The sequence below is a fragment of the Acipenser ruthenus genome, unplaced genomic scaffold (assembly GCF_902713425.1).
Source record: "Acipenser ruthenus unplaced genomic scaffold, fAciRut3.2 maternal haplotype, whole genome shotgun sequence".
NCBI lineage: Eukaryota > Metazoa > Chordata > Actinopteri > Acipenseriformes > Acipenseridae > Acipenser > Acipenser ruthenus.
This window is the reverse complement of record NW_026708122.1, coordinates 69,899-91,657: the sequence shown is the minus strand read 5'-3', so window position 1 is coordinate 91,657 and position 21,759 is coordinate 69,899. Positions and strand designations below refer to the sequence as shown.

Sequence of the window (21,759 nt, the reverse complement as noted above, 5' to 3'; positions counted from 1 at the left end):
TCTCTACTATTAAACTGATGCTGCCCCCTGAAAGCTACAGATTTTCTGACAGGCTTTTCCCTCTCAATATCAAATAAAATATTCGAGGTTTTCTTTTTTTTTTTTTTAAGACCAATTTACAACACAGACACTCGTTAATTTTTTGCCAGAGCAATTCCAGTCAGCGCAAGTTAACGGAACATAGCGCGTTATTCGTATTATTACAGTAACGCATGCTGTCCCTCCTCCTCCTCTCCTCCCCTCTGTCCTCCTCCTCTCCCTGTCCCCCTCTCCTCCCCTCTCTGTCCCCTTCTCCTCCCCTCTCTGACCTCCTCCTCTCCTCCCCTCTCTGTCCTCCTCCTCTCCTCCCCTCTCTGTCCTCCTCCTCTCCCTGTCCCCCTCTCCTCCCCTCTCTGTCCTCCTCCTCTCCTCCCCTCTCTGTCCTCCTCCTCTCCTCCACTCTGTCCTCCTCTCCTCCACTCTCTGTCCTCCTCTCCTCCCCTCTCTGTCCTCCTCCTCTCCTCCCCTCTCTGTTCTCCTCTCCTCCCCTCTACCCCCTCCTCGCCTCTCGCATTAGATTGATGTCGGTGTGCATTACAGATCAGAGACAGCCCGGCCAGAGACCAGATGGATCCTGACAGCTGTGTCACAGTCCGAGAGAGAGAGAGAGAGAGAGAGAGAGAGAGAGAGCGTCAGCGTGTGTGTGTGTGGGGGGGGGGGAGGGGGAGGGGGGGCGGATGGGTGTGTGTGTGGGGGGTGGGGGGGCGGATGGGTGTGTGTGGGGGGGAGGGGGCGGGGGGGCAGATGGGTGTGTGTGGGGGGGGGGGCGGGGGGGCGGATGGGTGTGTGTGTGGGGGAGGGGGCGGGGGGGCGGATGGGTGTGTGTGGGGGGGAGGGGGCGGGGGGGCAGATGGGTGTGTGTGGGGGGGGGGGCGGATGGGTGTGTGTGGGGGGGAGGGGGCGGGGGGGCAGATGGGTGTGTGTGGGGGGGGGGGGCGGGGGGGCGGATGGGTGTGTGTGTGGGGGAGGGGGCGGGGGGGCGGATGGGTGTGTGTGGGGGGGGGGAGGGGGCGGGGGGGCGGATGGGTGTGTGTGTGGGGGGGGGCGGATGGGTCAGCACACACACACACACGCACACACACACTGACCCCGGACCCCCCTCACACACTGGCACACACACATTGTATTATTGCATTAGTGTATTATTGTATTATTATATTATTGCATTATTATATTATTACACAGTCAAAATAAACAGCAATAACCTGAGTTCGTGCCCGGGCTGTGCAATAATACACATGTTGGCCGACCGAAATATTCCTGATACCCGGTTGACACTAGGACCGGGCAGAAGCCCCGAGACCCCCCCCCCCCCCAGCCCGTCTCATTGTCTGAAGCGTGCTTTCTTTGGAGGGGGGCAGTGACTGTATTTAATATACACGCCGCACACGGAGCGAGGCAGCGTACTGCACGGACAGCTGGCGTGTTATATTGACAGGTTTGTGTTTTTTTTTTCTTATCTAGATATTTTTTTAATTAAAACACTCCTTATAACCAGCCTCTCCCCCCCCCACCGCCTCCTACAAACAAGAGAAAAGCGAGCGAGCGAGCGGACGGGTTTTGAATCTCGCTGCATTGTCCCAGGCTGGTCGCTCGGTGCGATGGAGAGCCCCCTCCTCGCCTCTCCTCCTTCCTCACGGAGATCTCTCCTCCTCTCCTCCGTTTCTTTCTTCCTCTGCTTGCTCTGCGCGTCCAGCTGGGGGGACCCGCGCAGCCGGAGCTGCAGCGAGGTGCGGCAAACCTACGGGACGAAAGGGTTCAGTCTGGACACGGCGCCGCAGACCCAAATATCAGGTAAACCAAGGGACCGGGGGAGAAGGGGGGGCACACCGGGGGAGAAGGGGGGGCAGTTTGATGCATGGGGGTCTGTAACAAAGAAAAGCTACAAACCAGCGCATCTTTACCCAAGTGTATTTTTTACTAGAGCTGTAATTGTTATTATTATCATCATTATTATTGTTGTAATTAGTAATGCAATCCTGCCGCGTTGTTTATCGTGACTCGTTATTGTTCTCGTATCCGTTAGTCTCTGTTTTTTTTTGTACAGAAAGCCGTCCAGCCGGGACATCCCGCGAGTGACCGGGTTATATTCCTCCTTCGCTGTTCGTTTTAAGGACACGCCGCCTGCGTGAGTCCCTGGAGTCGGTCCTGCAGAGACACGCGTCCGTGTGATTTTACTGAAGGAATGCCATATAATAATCATAATAATAATAATTATCATATCCATATGTTTATGCTGCGATGCTCTGCCTATATCGAAGCCGGTAGGATTAGGGTGTGCCCTCAATCGAATAATTAATAATAATAATAATAATAATAATAATAATAATAATAATAATAATAGTGTATTAAGTATTATTATTAATAATAATAATAATGTGTATTAAGTATTATTATTATTATTATTAAGCTGTACATTTCTTACGTAAATAGTGTTTTTCAAAATCTTTCTTCAGGTAAACGGTGTTTCTTTTATTCCTAAGGATTTCTATTTGCTTTACAATCGTAGTTCGCTGTTGAAGACGCGTTTGGTTTGGTTTGGTGTGTTTTTAACAATTGATTCAGCGTTTGAACTGCAGCGGGGCGGCGCGGTGTGGTTCACAGGGGATAATTAACTGGACGCGTTAATTAACTGGACGCGTTAATTAACCACCGTCTTAAAGGGCTCGTTTATGGGTTGTTTTTTACGTCTCGTTACGTCTGGCTTCCGTCTTCCAGAGAAATGTATAGATCGTGTGCTTTTATTTATTTACATCGTCCGCCTGTATATCGTAGCGGATATCTATCAAAAGTGTTTAAAAAAAAAATAATTGTAACAAAGGTAAACAATATCACCCTCAATGGGGCTAGCCATTGAACAAAACACTAAATATAATGAAATGTTAAAGCAACACGTTTTTTTTCTTGTAAGATTAATACAATTAAAGTAAATTACTTATCCTTAGCCCATCTTATAACTGTATATAATTTTTGACTCTAACTTTCTCTCCCCTGTTATGTTCCTGACCTTTGAACCCTGACCTAAAACTTCCGCTCTCCGAGCCGCGACATGTGAACCCTGCTGACCTCCTCGGGTCTGAGTTTTAGGGTGAAAGAGGTTGAAAATGATTATTGATGTTTTATTTTTAAGTCGCATCCCTCCCTGTGTCTCACAATCCTGGCATTTCAAAATCCTCAGCATTCCTCTGTTAATTGTTGGAATGCACCACCTGACTTCTGCAGGGGGGTGGGGGGGCTCACCTGTGCTGACACAGATGGACTGCCCCACGCCAGCCCACACACACACAAACACACACCTGCTAAACACCCAGGGAACTAATTAGTCAAGGTTGTCTGAGTTTAAATTAACATTCACTCATTTATTTAACAAGGTTAATATTTAATAAGGCTCAGAAAGGCATTTCCGTGGTTGAGAGCGAGAGGCATGGGGTGGGGTTTGTTTTTACAGTTTTAAGAGAATGCTGGCAGTCTCACCTCGCTGCTCTCTGATTGGCCGGTGCCTCTCTGCTCTCCGATTGGCAGGCGAGCACCTGCGGACCTGCCCCCAGGACTACACGTGCTGCTCCAGTGACATGGAGGAGGCGCTCTTGCGCCAGAGTGAGGCTGACTTCCGCGGCGCCGTCGACCTCACCAGCCAGTTCCTCCTGACGACCTTCACACAGAGACACCGCAAACTGGACGGTGAGGGACAGGGGAGGGGCTAGAGAGGGGGAGGGGCTAGAGACACCGAAAACTGGATGGTGAGGAAGAGGGGAGGGGCTAGAGAGGGGGAGGAGCTAGAGACACCACAAGCTGGACGGAGGGGGAGGGGCTAGAGGGGGAGGAGTTAGATACACAGCGAACTTGAGGGAGGGGCTAGAGAGGGGGAGGAGTTAGATACACAGCGAGCTGGAGGGAGGGGGAGGAGTTAGATACACAGCGAGGGGGAGGGGCTAGGGAGGGGGAGGAGTTAGATACACTGAGCTGGAGGGAGGGGGAGGGGCTAGAGAGGGGGAGGAGTTAGATACACAGCGAGCTGGAGGGAGGGGGAGGAGTTAGATACACAGCGAACTTGAGGGAGGGGCTAGAGAGGGGGAGGAGTTAGATACACAGTGAGCTGGAGGGAGGGGGAGGGGCTAGAGTGGGAGGGTTTAGATACACAGCGAGCTGGAGGGAGGGGGAGGGGCTAGAGTGGGAGGGTTTAGAGATACCGCAAACTGGATGGTGAGAGACAGGGGAGGGGTTAGAGGGGGAGGGGGAGGAGTTAGAGAACAGGGCTGGGGGTGAATTCGGATTTCTTTTTAAAATCAATTCTGATTCCATTTGAGTTGAATACAGAGAATTGACCCTGCTGGTGAATGCCTTGCTCTGCTTCATTTATTTGATTTGATTTGACCCCTCAGAGTTTTTCCGCGAGCTCATCGATGTCGCTGAGAAGTCGATGAATCAGATGTTCACGAAGACATACGGGCGCCTCTACACGCAGAACTCACGCGTGTTCCAGGAGCTGTACACGGAGCTGCGGAGCTACTACACGGGTCAGTGTGTGTGTGTGTGTGTGTGTGTGTGTGTGTGTGTGTCTCAGAGTTTGTTGTTAGTGTGAGACATCCTGTCTGAGTTTAGTGTATATCATGTTGGCTCTTGCTCTGTCTCCTCCTCTCCTCCAGGGGGCAGTGTGAGCCTGGACGATGTCCTGTCTGAGTTCTGGGCTCGCTTGTTGGAGCGCATGTTCACTCTGGTGAACCCGCAGTACCAGTTCAGTGAGGAGTATCTGGAGTGCGTCAGCAAGCACTCAGAGCAGCTCCGCCCCTTCGGCGACGTGCCGCGCAGGCTCCGCCTCCAGGTGAGGGGAGGGGGCAGGTTACTTACGGTTACGCTTGATTGAGGGGCACTAGGGAGCTGAAAACGTAATTCTATATTGCAGACGCGATTCTCAAATCAATTTTACTAAGTTATTATTGCTACATTTACAGTGCATATAAAAAAAATAGTTTTAATCTGTTTACATACATGCATACATACATCCATACATGCATACATGCATACATACATACATGCATAGACACAAGGGTATCCCATAAGTAGGGCTGTACCGATTCACTGTATCAACCTGTACCTGGAACTGAATCCAAGAGGAACTGAAACTCTCCCTCCCTCTCTCTCTCTGTCCTCCCCCCCCCCCTCCCCTCTCCAGGTCTCTCGTGCGTTCATTGCAGCTCGTGCTCTGGTTCAGGGGCTGGCGACAGGGAGAGACCTTGTGGGACGCGCTGCCAAGGTAATATTTGAGTCGTTGTTGTTGTTGTTGTTAAGGGGGTGTGTGTCGTTGTTGAGGGTGTGTGTGTCGTTGTTGTCGTTGTTAAGGGGGTGTGTGTCGTTGTTGTCGTTGTTAAGGGTGTGTGTGTGTCGTTGTTGTCGTTGTTGTTGAGGGTGTGTGTGTCGTTGTTGTCGTTGTTAAGGGGGTGTGTGTCGTTGTTGTTGTTGTTAAGGGGGTGTGTGTCGTTGTTGTTGTTGTTGAGGGTGTGTGTGTCGTTGTTTGGGCACAGTGTTTGTGTTCTGCTCAGTTTAGCTCTGGTTCCTGATCAGTGTGTCTCCCCCCCCCCCCCCCCCCCCCACTCAGCTCACCCCCACTCCGGAGTGCAAGCGCGCACTCATGCGGCTCTCCTACTGCCCCCTGTGCCGGGGCCTGCCCTCCCTCAAGCCCTGCCACTCCTTCTGTCGCAACGTGATGAAGGGCTGCCTGGCCAATCAGGCGGACCTGGACACAGAGTGGAACAGCTTCATTGGTGAGTGGGGTAAAAAAAAAGGAGGGACTGGGAGGGAGGGAGGCAGTGTGGCTCTAGTGGAGCTGAGGAGGGACTGGGAGGGAGGGAGGCAGTGTGGCTCTAGTGGAGCTGAGGAGGGACTGGGAGGGAGGGAGGCAGTGTGGCTCTAGTGGAGCTGAGGAGGGACTGGGAGGGTGGCAGTGTGGCTCTAGTGGAGCTGAGGAGGGACTGGGAGGGAGGGAGGCAGTGTGGCTCTAGTGGAGCTGAGGAGGGACTGGGAGGGAGGGTGGCAGTGTGGCTCTAGTGGAGCTGAGGAGAGACTGGGAGGGAGGGAGGCAGTGTGGCTCAGTGGAGCTGAGGAGGGACTGGGAGGGAGGGAAGCAGTGTGGCTCTAGTAGAGCTGAGGAGGGACTGGGAGGGAGGGAGGCAGTGTGGCTCTAGTGGAGCTGAGGAGGGACTGGGAGGGAGGGAAGCAGTGTGGCTCTAGTGGAGCTGAGGAGGGACTGGGAGGGAGGGAGGCAGTGTGGCTCTAGTGGAGCTGAGGAGGGACTGGGAGGGAGGGAGGCAGTGTAGCCCCTGATTGATCTGAAGTCACAGCCTCCTGAAGTGTTTATATCCCTGTGCTGATCAGTGGATGGATGGATCGTGATTTGTCTTTTCCACACTCTCCTCTCCTCCCAATCCCTCCATTCTCTCCTCCTCGCCTCTCCTCCCCTCCACTCTGCCTTTTCCCCTCCCCTCACTCCTCTCCTCCCCCCCCCCCCCCCCAGACTCCCTGCTGCAGGTCACTGAGAAGCTACAGGGACCCTTCAACATGGAGCTGGCGACGGACTCCATCGGGGTGAAGATCTCCGAGGCCATCATGTACCTGCAGGAGAACAGCGTGCAGACCAGCACCAAGGTGGGAGCGGACTGGGAGCACTGGGAGGGCAGCGGGAGGGGGCGAGGTGCGGCTCTGATCTCTGAACTCTGACCCCCAGGTGTTCCAGGGGTGTGGCAGCCCGCGGCCGGCACCGGGCCGGTCCAAACGATCCCCGAGAGACGAGACGAAGCGACGCTTCAGAACCTACACACCCGAGGAGAGGCCCACCACCGCGGCCCGGACCAACCTGGACAGACTGGTGAGACTGGGAGCGCTGGGGGGACTGGGAGAGAGGCGCTGTGATGATACGGGGATAGAGAGACTGGGAGAGGGACAAGGGAGGAGACCGGGTTAGTACTGGGGGGGTGTTTTTTGGGGGTGTTAACGCTGTGTTTTGTGTTTTCGGGGGGTCCCCCCAGGCCACAGATCTGAAGGACAAGCTGAAGGCGATGCGCAGGTTCTGGGCGACGCTCCCTGACACACTCTGCAACGACGAGAGACTCAGCGAGGACCTGAGCAACCAGGAGCGCTGCTGGAACGGGCAGAGCAGGGGGAGGTGAGGAGGGGGGGTAAGAACTGAGACAGAGGGTAAAGGGGGGGGGGGAAGGTGGAATAGATGGGATAGGGAAGAGGTGGAGACATGAGCCTTGCTCCCCTGTCTCAGTGTCTCTCTTGCCCCCCTGTCTGAGTGTCTCTCTTGCCCCCCTGTCTGAGTGTCTCTCTTGCCCCCCTGTCTCAGTGTCTCTCTTGCCCCCCTGTCTCAGTGTCTCTCTTGCCCCCCTGTCTCAGTGTCTCTCTTGCCCCCCTGTCTCAGTGTCTCTCTTGCCCCCCTGTCTCAGTGTCTCTCTTGCCCCTGTCTCAGGTATCTCCCGGGGGTGACGGGGGAGGGGCTGGTGAATCAGATCAATAACCCCGAGGTGGAGGTGGACATCGCCCGACCCGACAGCAAGACCAGACAACAGATCCTGCAGCTCCGCACCGCGGCCAACCGTCTGAGACACGCTCAGAGTGGCAGCGACGCAGACTTCCAGGACAGCAGTGAGTGAGAGCGGGAGACACGCACACACACACGTGCACCGAGACACGCACGCACGCACCCCCCCCCACACACACACACACACACCGAGACACACACAGAGACACACACACACACACCGGGAGACACGCACGCACACACACCGAGACACACACACACACCGAGACACACACAGAGACACACACACACACTGAGACACGTGCAGAGCAACACCGACTTTCAGAACAGAGACACACAGACACTCTTTTCCCCCCTTTTAACTTGTATCCCCTCTCTGTCTCTCTCTCCCCCCTCTCTCCCTCCCCTCTCTCTCTCCCTCCAACTCCTCCTCTCTCCCTCTCCTCTCTCTCCCTCCCCCTCCCCCTCCTCCTCTCTCCTCTCCCCCTCCCCCTCTCTCTCTCTCAGGTGAGGATGGCAGTGGCTCTGGTTTAGGCGAGCGCTACAGTGAGGACTGGCCGGCCTCCGGACCCAACCTGCACAACCAGAACCAGAACCCCAACTCACGGGCTGGGCCGGGCCAGGGCAAGCCCCCCCGCGGCCGGGACAGAGCCCCCAAGTGGACCCGACCCAACCAGCACCAGAACCAGGGGGACGGAGCGCAGTCCGGAGCCCCAGCACTGCAACCCAGACCAGCCCTGCTGCTGCTGCTGGCTCTCACTGCCCTCTACTGGCGGTGAGACAGCACTGCGCCCAGCCAGACCCCCCCCCCACCCCATTGCAGAGCACAGTGAGCCAGTCCAGGTTTAAAATGCATTCATACTGTGAGCTTAACACTACTACTACTACTAATAATAATAATATTAATAATAATAATAATATTAAGACCCTTTGGTCTTCAGTGTTTTTTATTAAGTGGATAATGTAAGGGTGAAGGTTGAATTAATTTTCTACATGTGTATTTTGGAGGGGGGGGGGATGACCTGAAGGTGCTTTAGTTTCACCCAGCTTATGGGGGGGGGGGCAGTTTTTATTTTGAGGGTGGGGGGGGGGGGGGGATTTTAAATGACAGTGAAACCGGTTTTGGAACTTTGAATGCAGAATCAAAAAAATGTGTATGGAGGGGGGGGACTGGGGAGGGGGAGGACTGGGGGGGGAGGGGACTGGGGAGGGGACTGGGGAGGGGACTGGGGAGGGGTAATGGTGTTACTGGAACAGGATTGCTACTCCGTTGTTCCTCCGATCTGACCCGAGGTTTCGTTTTGGAAAGGCTTTGCCAGGTTTATTTTTCTGAAGCCTCTCTTTGAAAGTGGCTCTGTTTCGCTGATGTGCCGATCAGTCCCGCCTCGTTCTGAAACTAAAATGCCATGTTCTTACCTCGCATTCTAGTGAAGAAGATATTTATTACTTTTGGCTGGTACTGGGCAGAGGGACTGGAACCAGTATAGAAAAGAAATCTACTGGCAGCATCCCTTTCCAGGGTTTCTTATGAAATTATTACTGGCGCACATTCAGAACAGCAGCAACGCCAGGAAGAGGCGAGAGAATGGATTTTAAACCCTTCGGTTCTCTCTTCAGAGGGGGGTTCTTACACTGCCACACTGTGGCGTCGTGAGGTATTGCACATTCCAGATTTTTTTTTTTAATCAATAACAGCACAACTTGTATGATTTATCGTTATAATTATTTGTATTATTGTTCCCTTTATGTATACATATCTGTTGTGTTTTTTTTTTGATCGAGACGTGTGTGTAAACCAATAATTTAATTATTTTTTTGTAATTCTTTGTTTTTAATTTATTGAGTCAACTGGAAAGCAACACTATCGATCCCCACAGATTTGAGCGACACCAAACACTTTGTTTTTTTTTTCATTGCTGAAAATGTGAGATTTGTAATTAGCACACAGTGCCATCTAGGGGCTGAATGTTGAAACTGCAGCTTGTATGTATTTGATTGAGATTTTAACTTAGCACAAAATTGCCAGCGGGTGCCACAAATCTCCTAGCTTTCTCTGACAGGGAGCCTTGCAAAGCACACAGCGGCGCCCGGTGGTTGTATAACGCAGCTGCAGCCTTTTTTATTTGGGGGGGGGGCTTTCTCTTGAATAGCACACGGCGGTGCCCGGTGGCCAATTCCTGTAATTGGGAGGGAGGGGGTTAATATTTGGTTTTACAGCAAGTAATTTTTAAATGTAATTTTTCTGTGAATATGATGTCGGTTTAAACTCTGTTTGCCCATTTTTAATTGCAATAAAAAGTAACGGATTTCTCGGGGTATTGCCTCAGCAGTTTACCTGGTCTGTATTTTTACCTGGCTGACGTCACAGAGGCGGTACCTCTGTACTGAATCCGGGCTCTGTGGTGCGTCGCCGCAGCGCACAGGAATATCCGCTAGAAAGGGCGTCCCATGATTCTCAATGGTGAGGTATTGGGTTCGGGTTCGGTTTTAGGGCAGGGGGTAGGGTTAAGGTTCGGGTTGGGCTTGGGTTAGGGTGAGGGTTAGGGTCAGGGTGGGTTGAGGTGGTAGAGTTGCCGAGCTGTGGAAGTGAATCATCCGATGCCCTCGGATATCCGTTTACGCTGCTGTGAATGCGTCGGAAACGACGATTGCCTTTGTTTATTATTTGCTTATCTTTATTTTATTGTATTTTTTTTGTACATAATTGTTTTTGTGGCACCGACAGGTGCGTGGGCTTTCTTCCCGTTTTCACAAATACAGAGGAAAATACAAAACACGAGCGCGTCTTGTGTGTCTTCATTTTTTGTGTTTATTTCTGTAGTTGTTCATTTTGGTTTTATTTACTGTGTTTTGTAGCTTCGGCAGGGTGGGGAGAGGGGTGTGCAGCGGAGAGTTTAAAAACACGAACACACTGAAAAATGACTTTTCTGTAGACTGTACTCGAAGCCAGATTGCTGTTTACAAAAGCACGTTGATCGAAGTATCCTTGCCCAGTATATTTAGGGACCGCGGTCTCTGAATTAAAGGACAGTATTTAATAAAACACTTTTCCTAAAATATATATCTGCTCGTATCTGAACACAATCTACCAGACGCGCTGGATAAGGGCGTCTGCTAAGAAATAAATAAATAAATAAATAATAATAATAATAATAATAATAATAAGCGTATTTAAAACTAAACGCATCACTTCAAACACATCAACTCTGAGGTAAAGACTGCTACGACAGACACGCTAGTAGTTTAGTAGTTTTATCTCGCTGTCTTCAACCGATTGTCTATACAGGTTTTTTTTTGCCCGTCAACCTCATTATCGCTTTCATTTATTAATTACTGGAACTATCTTAATTTAAATGAAATTTATAATCAAAGTTCGGGAGGAGGGTCAGACACCAATCTCCGCGTCACCAAATTGAATCCTTCAATTTACACATTAGCTAATTTAAATTGTTAGCACTATAAATACCCGCTTCACTTATCTCTCAGTTGCGTTTTGATTTCATCGTAACCCACCGCCTCCCCATCTCCTCCTTTCTTAATAACAGTTTTTATGTTTTATCAAATGGGGGTCTCAGCCTCGTCCAGTCGGCCAGGCAGCGAACCCTCAAACCAGGTTAGGTTTGATGCCAAATGAATGTGTGTATATACAGAATACTTTTCTGTTCTCTACAATAAATATTTGTACTAAAACATTTTGTGATTGGTGTTTGTCCCGAACTACTGATAATATATATATATATATATATATATATATATATATATATATATATATATATATAGTTTGAGAAAAATGAAAACTGCCGTGTACCAAAATGATCAATAAGAAAAAAAGAAAAGGATATTTCAGGTACTTTAAAAAGGTAGAATAATTGATTACAAATCAATTATCAGGACGTTTCGGAAGTCCTTCATCGGCTGAATACAAAAAAAAACGATATCTATATAGGACACATTTCTTTTTTTTTTTTTATTTGTATTTTGTGTATAAAGACTAGGAGAGAGGTGTTTTTTTTATTTTATTTGTATTTATATATATATATTTGTTTTTGATATCCGTCGTCATGCACGGCAGGGTTCATATGAAGCCCGTTCTGTTAAAATCTCCGGCGGCGGCGTTGTTGTTGTTTATATCGATCACGTGACTGCGCTGCTGAGCCGGCGGTTTGAACAGGCGCGCGCACACGAGGCGCGCTCAGAGAAGAAAACCGTTATTTTGAAAAAAAAAAAAAAAAATCTAAATATTCAACCGTTTTTTTTCTCTCTCTCTCTCTCGCTAGGGATAAATGGGCTTTTTTTTTGTTAATTTGTTTTAATTTCCTCTAATAATTTAATAATAATGAAGACGAAGAAGAAAATCCGGTTATTATTATTATTATTATTATTATTATTATTATTATTATTATTTTTTTCTTCGCAGACGCCATTATCCAGGGCGACTTCCCAATTGTAAAATAATATTTCAAACACTATCTAAACTAAATTTGGGCGCGAAGTCTGTCGGTAATACACTTCGGAAGCGCATGAAGACCGGCTGAAGAAGGCGTTTATTTGAAGGTTGAACTTGAATGTGAAAACGGTAAACCGGCGGAGCTGCTCCCGACTCGTCCGCTTTGGCGGGCAGACGGCACGACAGTCGACCGAAGACGGACAGCGGCTGGAGGAGATCAAGTTTCACAGTCTTAGATATTACGAGCTCTTTCAAGACTCGCCTCTCTATGTTCAGGTAAGACCTGGTTATCTTTCTCACTTATATGTGTGCTCGGAGATGTAAAATACGTGTGAAAGTGTCCCAAGCGCTGTGCTCGGTGGTTGTGCTTTTTGGGTATTACAGGTATTGATTAGGTATTGTTTCTGTTTTAATGACTGAATGCAAAGACTTCTCAGAGTCGGAATAATAACGTGAATGCTACTTACCGGTTAATTGTGAATTTGCATATCCGAAACAGTGACGTCAGATTTACCACCATGTACCGACCAATCGTCTGTAAACATGGGCTGATGGTGTCGATATTAATTATCATTAAAAAAAAAACAAAAAAACACACACACACATTTTATTCATAAAAATATAAAACTTTATTAGTGAAAAATATTTGTTCACGTTTAAAAATGTTAACCTGAGCAAGCTGCCACCCCCCCAAAACAGTGTGCGCGTTTAGTAAGTGAGCCGCTCAGAAAGCTCTGAGCAGATTTAAATGATTTAACGCTGTGCTCCAAGAGAGATCGCAGAGCGACTTTTAAAAACGGTGAATAATAATAAGGATTTGCTTGCTTGTGTTTCTGAGGTGATGGTTGATGAAATGGCCCCGTGTGAAGTTACTGCCCCCTGCTGGACCTCGCTGAGTCCGGCGCTCTGTTTGGACTGAACCTCATATCTGGCTGTGTTTAATACCGGCAATACCGACGTTAATAATGAATAATATTAATACTACGAGCCTAAAAATAATAATACATTAATAACTATAAAACAGCTCTACGTTAAAAAAAAGAAATTAAATGATACAAATTCGAAAACAACAATTTTTACCATCTTATTTAGCCAATTAATACATAACTTCATAAGTCGAAACCAGTTCATCGTTGTTGACAAACGTATTTGTCAATCCTGCCTGTGATCTCCACTTGTGTCCATTCCGTCCGCTCCCTCTGATCACTGATGAGAAATGCTCAGGAGCGGCTCAGCGGGAGCGGCACTGGGCGAGGCGTGAAGCTGATTCTTTTACTGAGCCGTATCTGTACACCATAGTATTGTTATATGTTAATGGCAGAACAACTAGCAAGCTTATTAGTTGAAAAAACAGCGCACAAAATCCCAGTGTTATTAAAACATGTTCCTAACAAGGAAGACTTAAATCGCTTTTCTTGTTATCAGAGAGAGAGAGAGAGAGAGAGAGAGAGAAAGCAAGATACTTTCAGATCTCTGCTAGAGGTATAAGTTTAAATTTCAAATGCATTTATTTAACCAGGATAGAATCCTTGAGACGCACACATCTCAATTCCAAGAGGGTCCTGGCAAGAAATAGCTGTTTTTGTCATTGTCTGAAATGTCTTTTAAACAATGACATTATTGCTCCTCTTTTATAAGCAGTTTGTTACAGTTTACACCTGCAATTCTCAGATCTCTGTCAGAGGTATAGAGAGCTGGCTGGTCTGCTATCCTGTCTGCTCCAGGAAGGGCTTCAGCAGACTCTGAATCCTCTCATCGTTTCTGGGTATTTGTCTCATTAACTCCTGAGTAACTTGTATAGATTTTTGCAGTCCGCACTGAGAGATGATCAGGTGGGCCATGCTCTCCCGGTCAGTCTCCTCCAGTTTACCCAAAGGGATCTCTTTGTTGAGCAGCATTTTCATCTTCTTATATTCCCCTTCTGTTAATTCTTCTATTATATCGAACAAGGCTTGCTTCCAACCACATTCGTTAACCAGAGTATTATTTTCTATTTCTAAAAAAGGAAAAGGAAAAACAAACAACAAAAAAAACCTGAATAATTAACCTTAAACTATTTTAATGCAAGTCCAGTAAAAAAACATTAATTTGTGACTAAACAGACAGGAGGAATGTGAATTTCTTTGACACAAAATACAGCAGTTGCAGGACAACAATACAAACTAGGACATGCACACCCGTAGTGTGTGGCTTTGAGCTGGGGTGTGAAGTGTTTAAGTCTTTAATACAAGTAAGTGCTCTGTCATTGCTGTAGCCAACAGTAAATGATTTGAACACGCAGTATAATGCTAACACACCTGCTCCCCTTGATGCACTGGGGATGAGTGCTGTAATAGAAGTGATTGATTACTGCTTACCAGGTGGAGCGGGGCGAGGGGGGCCGACAGGTGAATGGGCACCTGAGAAAATAAAATAAGAGGAATTCAAGTTTGACAATGAAGCTTTGAAATGGAACATGGTTGACTTTATAAATCCTGTGTTTGTTTTGATATGTTGTATTTGTACACAGTTTTAACAGGGTGGCATGTGTCCCTTCAATGAACACGTGTGTCAGTAACATACATGCCCCATTGCCACGGCTGGAAATTCTAAATTGGAGCTCTCGGTATGATGAAAAAGTACATGACCATGACATATCAACTGTATATACAGAACAGCATAGAATAAGAATCTGCAGTGAAATGTTTAATCACAATTTCATATAGCAGTTCTCCAGATACATGTAAAAATGTGTGACAGACAGACAGACAGACACACACACCTCTATATATCCCCACAATCTGATGCTCTCAATCACTTGAGCTCAATAATGAAATGTAGAGAAGCGGTTCCTCAGACACTGTTAATGTGTGAAGTGTGACAGCGAGTACTAATCTTACCATCAAGCAATACTCTGCGAGTCCATACTGAAGCATCTCTTCTGGTGCTTTCAAAAACTTCAAGAGTTAGCTCTTCCACGTCACTGTTCAAAAAGATTTCAAATGTTGGGGGGAAGTTGGGACCATAGTCTCTTACAAAATCATACGTCTGTAAGATTGAAAAAGAAACAATCTTCTGATTAGCTCACATATTTAGAATAATTATAAAGCCCAAAGAATGTGTAAATATGTAACGCAGTTAAGCAGCAGCCTCTCTCTGTGGTTAAGGGTTGGTTTTGCTTGCTTTCTAGTCTCTTAAACATATCAGCTCAAGACTTTCAAGTTTGAAGAGAATTATTATATAATCACAGAAGGGGAAGCAGGGGTGTGCAATTCATATCACCTGATGCCTGGGACAAGAAGATTTGTGTGAGGGAAGACACGTTTTAACATTATACTTTGCCCGTCGGACAAGTACATGGTGTGTCATCATCAAAATGTATCTATTTTTGGTTTATAATTTGTGGATGACGTGTGACATATGAGCAAAAATTATTACATTCTACAACGTGGCATATTACATTATACAAACACACACTCGCAAACAAATCTGTGTTTCAGTCAGCAAGAGTAAAGTAAAGCATAGCTTACGGCTGGTTGTACATGAGCATTTTCCTGGTCACATGAAACGCTGTACTTTTCCTCTTCCAACACAACACAGTGTGAACTTGTCTCAATGAAAATACTGTCTCTTTGCTTCTCTTGCACCTTTGAAGGGGAGAGAAATGTTTTAAATTGATAAACCCAAAAGAGCAAGAGCTTGTCAGAAAAATCATGAGTATTTATTTCCATAACAGTGATACAATTATTTAATTAAAATTGAGATATTTTTCTACATCGACTTTAATGCTTAAAACTCCTTGCCATTGCTTATATTTTAGTCCACATTGAAAAAAAAACCCTGCTGTATTACTGCTCCTTTGTTTATTTGTTGTTACTGTCTAAGGCTGGGCCACAAAAATATTAATTGTGTTGTTTTATGTATGATTGTGTCTGTGTATGACAGGACCACCTTGTAAATGAGGCCTCTGCCTCAATGGGTTAATTTCCTGTATAAATAAATAAATAAAATAAATGTGCTTCTCCAATCCTTTACTTACGTCATCCAAAACAACGTTTGAGGAGAGCAAGAAAACATTCAGCTTCTTTTTCTTTGCCAGCTGCCTGAGAAACAGAAGCACCTGAGCTTTACTTTTATAGTCCAGCCAGTTCTTCAGCAGTCTTCTCACGAGACCAAAGAGAGACGTTTCATTGACTTTTATTTTGACGTGAGTTTCTGTCACTTCAGTTGGTTTAATCAACTCAACATTGCCATTTTTGTAGTGTGCCACCATCAAGTGATTCTGAACTTCTGAAAAAAAGATGAAAGGAGTTTAAACTGAAACCGAGAAGGACAAAACAAAAAATGCCACTAAAGTGCTGGTTCTAAAACATAATGCAGGATTTCTTTAAGAAATGTACCAGTGAATGTGGGGTTTCTTTCTTGTCTGCAGTGAAATGTGCTACAGTTTTACCCGATAGTCACCAGCAGGAACGCACTTTTGAGGCTGCTTAAGACATGCGTCTGCTTGTTCAAGCCGTCCCTCTCGTGTATTTGAGTTGAGGGACTGTAAATATAACTTCAACATTGTTAAGATAACTTGAGTTTCAGCAATTTTAAGTTGCCACTGACCAGGGGAGCACTCCGAATGTGGGAAGGAAAGGTGCTCCAATGCTCCGCTTGGGCTGTTTATATCATACAGAGGGCCGGCAGGAAGCAGGGAGCTCTGGTCTAGGGGACACTTCTCCCATTGCTCAGTCCCATACACAACTTCAGCTGGAGCTGCCATGTCAAAAATGAGAGCTGTGATCTCACACTGGTATTCTCCTCCTTTCTTGAACGAAAACCTAGACATCAGAACAAAACATTCAAGACCGATTGCTGGCGTACGCGATGATGCAAGCATGAGGAAATACGCACACGTTTTAAACATCTGGGTATACGACCCGACACTCCAGCTTTTCATCTGGCGATACGACCCGACACTCCAGCTTTTCATCTGGCGATACGACCCCACGCGCCAGCTTTTCATCTGGCTATACGACCCGACACTCCAGCTTTTCATCTGGCTATACGACCCGACACTCCAGCTTTTCATCTGGTGATACGACCCGACACTCCAGCTTTTCATCTGGCGATACGACCCCACGCGCCAGCTTTTCAGTCCATAAAGAATAGAAGGCATTTTTAATGCATGCGTTACCTGTAGTATTTATGGCGTCCCTCATGGTGTACTATAGGCCGAAATGTTCTTAATTCTGAGACCTAAAACACATAAACAACCTGTTCACATATACTTCACACAATTGTTTAAAGCACTGATTTATTCTAACTTTAAAATGTCTTTGAGTTCAATCCCAAGAAGCTTTTTTATCGTATTATATATATATATATATATATATTCTAATTTTGTCTGCATGGTCCAGTAGAAATAAGAGACTTCATGTCTTGGTAAGGGGTTTGTATACATTGAGCTGCACAAAGTTACAGCTTCCTCTGTTAAGACTAGTTCTCAATAAAGAATACTTTACTTACTTTCCTTTGTTGCAATATGAAGATTAATCAGATTTTTGAAATCCTATATCTAAAGGACAGCACTGTTTCTTGCCAATTTAGCAATTACCTCATTTTCAGCAGCTTCACACATCGAATGATCGCCTTGGCTTTTTTCAGACATAGGATCACAATTACCTGTCAGAGTTAAAGAGTAAATTATTGAGAGCTGCAGTTTCAAACCTCAAGCAAGAACATCTCTGTGAAATAGTGTGAACAAATCTGAGACCACATGCTCAAGGTTTTGATACTAACGAGAGAGATATCTAGTGCACTGTACTTTCCTGTTTAAAGGTTATGAAGTTTAATTTAAAAAGTCAATTATGTGCTGCTTGTGCTTCGAGGCTGTGCTGTGAATGGATGCCTTTGTGAGTTTCATGTACCATGTCCTGTTATTGCATGACAGAACTATTTGGAATCCAAATACAGAGCCTTTAACATTATATTTAAACACTGTATGTAAAAATAATGTAAAATTTGACAAAAGTAAAAGCTATACTAAAACACATACACAACAAGATATATAAGTTTAAACACCTTCCCTTTTAAATGCCCCTTACCTTTCTTCTTCTTACACTCGGGGCTCATTTCCTGGGAGTAGCTTCTTCTCTTTGATTGCCCCACCTTCCTCCTCCTGTGGGATGCCTTAGCCTGACCCTGCAAACCAGTGTGGAAAACAGCAGCTATCACTCCGAGATAAAAAGAGCAAAAACACTCCTGGGGAGGGAAGTTCACTTTCTTATAGGTTTCACATAACAATTTAGGATGGAGTGTTTGAAGGTTTTTAAATAGCAATTAATGAACGAAAAATGCAGAGACATTGAAAACATGCAAGTCACAGGAAAAGTTACTGAGAAGGAGAGCCGAGGAGAGGACTGCTTTTCAACAACTCTGTGTATATCAACGTGTCTGCTTCTTATGTTTGTTAATTACAACAACTAAAAAACTTCCATATAGGGAAGAGACCAAAGTAATATATATTATGTATAATTTACTGCAATCACTTTGTTAGCTCAGTATCCTTCCCTGTTATGTATTTAAAATTTCAGTCCCAAGGGGAGATATTTGAATCCTATGGGTCTATCGCATTAATTCTTGTACGGAAGGACACTTCATATCTGCGTGATATCTAACCCTTTGAAACTGGGTCCATTCTATAGTTTTCACATTGAAAAGCACTGCACTAAATTATAGCAAGACAGCATGCTTTCTGTTTTACTGTACAATGTCGTTTTTATTTATTTGCTTACGCTGTATATCAGATGTGAGGGGCAGACCCTCAGTGTATCATTTAAATTCCTGTTATTGTGTTTATGACTGGGATCATTATTCTACTGGCGACAGAGCCGTGGGTTATGCAAGAGTGTTTGATATGTGACGGTGTATTGCTGTATTTAGATTAGGGCGCTTTCCTCAATGAAGTTGCCGTAGCTTTACATGTAGGACAGGTGTTTTGTTATAGTCAAATGTGTGGTAATCTTCTGAGGGAAGGGGTAATGCTAATGTTCAGTTTTTACTGGTAATAGTTAGGGAATAGAGAATAATAATGACAATGATAATAATAACCAGTAAACAATAAAATAGATTAAAGATTGTTTTTGTAAACAAAGACGGTATTCGTGCAGGTTGAACAAATACGTATAAATGAGAAGAAACATGTGTATTGTAAAAAGTATGAATGGAGTTAATGTGAAATAGGAGTTTAGTATAAAGTCATTCTAGGTGTAATTGTTTATAGAATAATGAATCCTGTTCGGAGTAGGCAGGGCTGGGGATTATTGAAGGCCGTGTCTTTCCCTAGGAGGGGGCATTAGTTGGTCAGTAGGGATTGTGTCTGTGTGAATGTCAGTCATTGTATCTACAACCAGTTAGTCAGTTGTCATTTGTAATCTGTGTGAAGTTTTCTTCCAGTGCGAAAATAAACTTTTATACCTGTGAACACGAGCAAGTTGCTCTTTCCTGCGTTTTAAAAACCTCAGTGTTCCTGAGAGGATAAGTGATTGAGGGTGGGGGCAAGCACTGACTATCACCCTGCTACACAGACCTTGAGGGAAAGTGGGATGTTAAGGGAGATTACTCTACCTTAAGGGACAAGCGCCGGGTACGATGTTCTAGGGAATATAACCTTCTTAATGCCAACATTTTTTCTTTCAACCTGTGACCTGCGTATGCATAAAAAAAAGCAAAAAGACACAGTATTGACAGGAGAAAAACTCAAAGAAATAGTTAGTGGATGAAAAACGGGAAACCACATGCAATATTGAGAACACACTTTTACAGAGAACTGCTGCCCCTCCCGTGACAGAATAATGTGTTAAGCAAACTGAGTGACTGATTTTCACCCCAAACTTCTGTGAAGGAATGAATGGCTTATAATCTTGAGTAATGGCTGCATGCACAGTACCTCCTAAACAGCATGTAAGATGATAATCTGTGAGAGACTGAGGACATAACCACAGAGGGACCAGATCTACATAACGATGAAGAAGATTAAAAAAAAAATCAAATAGACACCTGAACTGTTACTGCTAAGATCCAGTATATCTTGTGTGGGTCGACTGGATCTCGACTGTGATCAGCCCGCAACACCAGGCTCTCGTCTTTATCCAGAGCGCGCTGGAAATGCCTCCTCCAGGCAGCAGGGTCGGGCTGGTCAATACCATCCCTGTAACGACCTGTCACCACCGCCCAGTCCTAGATATAAAGTGAACAGACTGAGAAAAACACACACCTTTTGTAGTCGCTACTGTTATTTAAAATAAATAAATAAACAAATAAAATCCCATTTCTAATAAATCTGTTTTCGGTGTGTTTTCTTTTTTCTTGTGGCTTCGAAGCCGGTCCCAGTATTTCATTCTGGTGTCTCAGACTGCGCATTTGTTAAAGAATTCATGCCACGGATTGGTGGAAGACAAACTCAGAGCGGCAATGTTAGTGCTTTAAATCCACTAGATTACTACAAGTAAAATATCTTTATTCTTTTCTTACACTGAATGCCGCCCACGCTTTCTTGCTCAGTACTTCATACCAGCAGCTTTGCATACAAAGTTGAAATTCCTGCCTAGGTGCCTGATGGAAAGACTTCCACAGCTTTGTACAAAGCAGGTCAGAACTGAGGTGTGCTTGCTTGAACAAACCTACCAGTCCTGGCATAACAGAGACTGAAAACTGAAAAATTGTTCCTGGGTTCAAACCTAGAGTCTTTAGACATGTATGGCATTGAGCTTTTGTATTAACCATATCCCTCGTTGGGAAAATGAAAATATCAAATCGCTGTCCTCTGGAGGAAGGTTCAAACTATCACAGATCTTTTATCTTTTAAATGAGTGTAAACCCACCTTGAATATCATTGTGTCCTCAGGTGTCAAGTCCTTCCGGTCGTCATGTTTCCATGGGATTCGAAACTGTTTTAGTGCCTCATTGGTCCAGCTCAGACCAGGGTACCACCCACTGTTGATCTGCTCCACCAACCAGGACCCGAGCCCGGTATTCTGGGGAGCATCCCTAAAACAGAATAATAAAGAAATGTGGAAGAGATAAGAATCTATCTGTCGATCCAGCTGCCTTCATCTATAGAGAAATCAATCAGTGATGCATACTGTATGTTCAGAGTAACTACAGTGTACTCCAGTCCTGAGTTTCAACTGTTATTCTTCCAATAGGAAAAAACACTGAATCCCATTGAAAACAATATGAACTGTGTGTATACCATGCAACACATTAAAATACACTTCTTAAAAACACTGAAATCAAAGACATTTTCAACCTCTCCTTAGTAACATGCTTGTGTCTAATAGCCTCTTATATGCATGCCGCTGTCCTGTAATTGACTACATGTTAAAATTAATACAGAACAGCCCAGAAGATGACTTTTTTTCCTGAACCCTGCTCCCTTTTGAGCTGCTGCATCCCTAAGCAATGCTTATTCTACTTACAGCTGGGACAGAAACTGAGATCCAGACATTACAATGGAATAGGAAGCTGAGCCTACCTCACTTCCTCCATATCCTCATCACTCAGCACCTTCATCTCCAGCATGTCCTTCAGCAGCCCCTCCATCACAGCATCACTCACTCTCTCAACAAACTGGGATTGCACCTGCCTTAGCCTGTTAACTAAAACAGCATCACAAACCACATGAACACATCTACACCTTTTCTTATTACAGCTAAAACAGTCCTGAAGTAAAACTTTGAGAACAAGGACATGATTTGCAGTGTATAAT

The 21,759-nt window shown here is 45.6% G+C and overlaps 2 protein-coding genes across 5 annotated transcripts; one reads left to right on the top strand and one right to left on the bottom strand.

Annotated features, from left to right (window-relative positions):
• The first annotated feature begins 1,366 nt into the window (after positions 1–1,366).
• LOC131729676 (glypican-6-like) lies at positions 1,367–8,624 on the top strand. Of its 3 annotated transcripts, XM_059019877.1 has the most exons (12): positions 1,391–1,477; positions 1,571–1,833; positions 3,562–3,720; positions 4,422–4,556; positions 4,686–4,861; positions 5,213–5,293; positions 5,636–5,801; positions 6,551–6,681; positions 6,761–6,901; positions 7,062–7,198; positions 7,505–7,680; positions 8,084–8,624. In XM_059019877.1, exons 2-12 carry the CDS (start codon positions 1,641–1,643, stop codon positions 8,353–8,355), a joined length of 1,767 nt encoding a protein of 588 aa, XP_058875860.1. In that variant the 5' UTR covers positions 1,391–1,477; positions 1,571–1,640; the 3' UTR covers positions 8,356–8,624. The 3 variants fall into 3 exon arrangements, with proteins under 3 accessions (XP_058875861.1, XP_058875860.1, XP_058875859.1); XM_059019878.1 differs by lacking the exon at positions 1,571–1,833 and having other exon boundaries at positions 1,367–1,477; XM_059019876.1 differs by lacking the exon at positions 1,391–1,477 and having other exon boundaries at positions 1,495–1,833.
• A 4,075-nt stretch (positions 8,625–12,699) lies between these two features.
• Positions 12,700–21,670, bottom strand: LOC117404481 (uncharacterized). 2 transcript variants are annotated; one of them, XM_059019872.1, is made up of 12 exons: positions 21,526–21,670; positions 20,873–21,038; positions 20,049–20,228; positions 18,095–18,191; positions 17,605–17,672; positions 17,185–17,246; positions 16,614–16,828; positions 16,042–16,292; positions 15,533–15,649; positions 14,903–15,050; positions 14,381–14,422; positions 12,700–14,019 (listed from the first exon to the last, which is right to left on the bottom strand). In XM_059019872.1, the coding sequence occupies exons 1-12, from the start codon at positions 21,591–21,593 to the stop codon at positions 13,730–13,732; spliced, it is 1,704 nt and encodes a 567-aa protein (XP_058875855.1). In that variant the 5' UTR covers positions 21,594–21,670; the 3' UTR covers positions 12,700–13,729. The 2 variants fall into 2 exon arrangements, with proteins under 2 accessions (XP_058875855.1, XP_058875856.1); XM_059019873.1 differs by having other exon boundaries at positions 16,042–16,289.
• Positions 21,671–21,759: the final 89 nt, after the last annotated feature.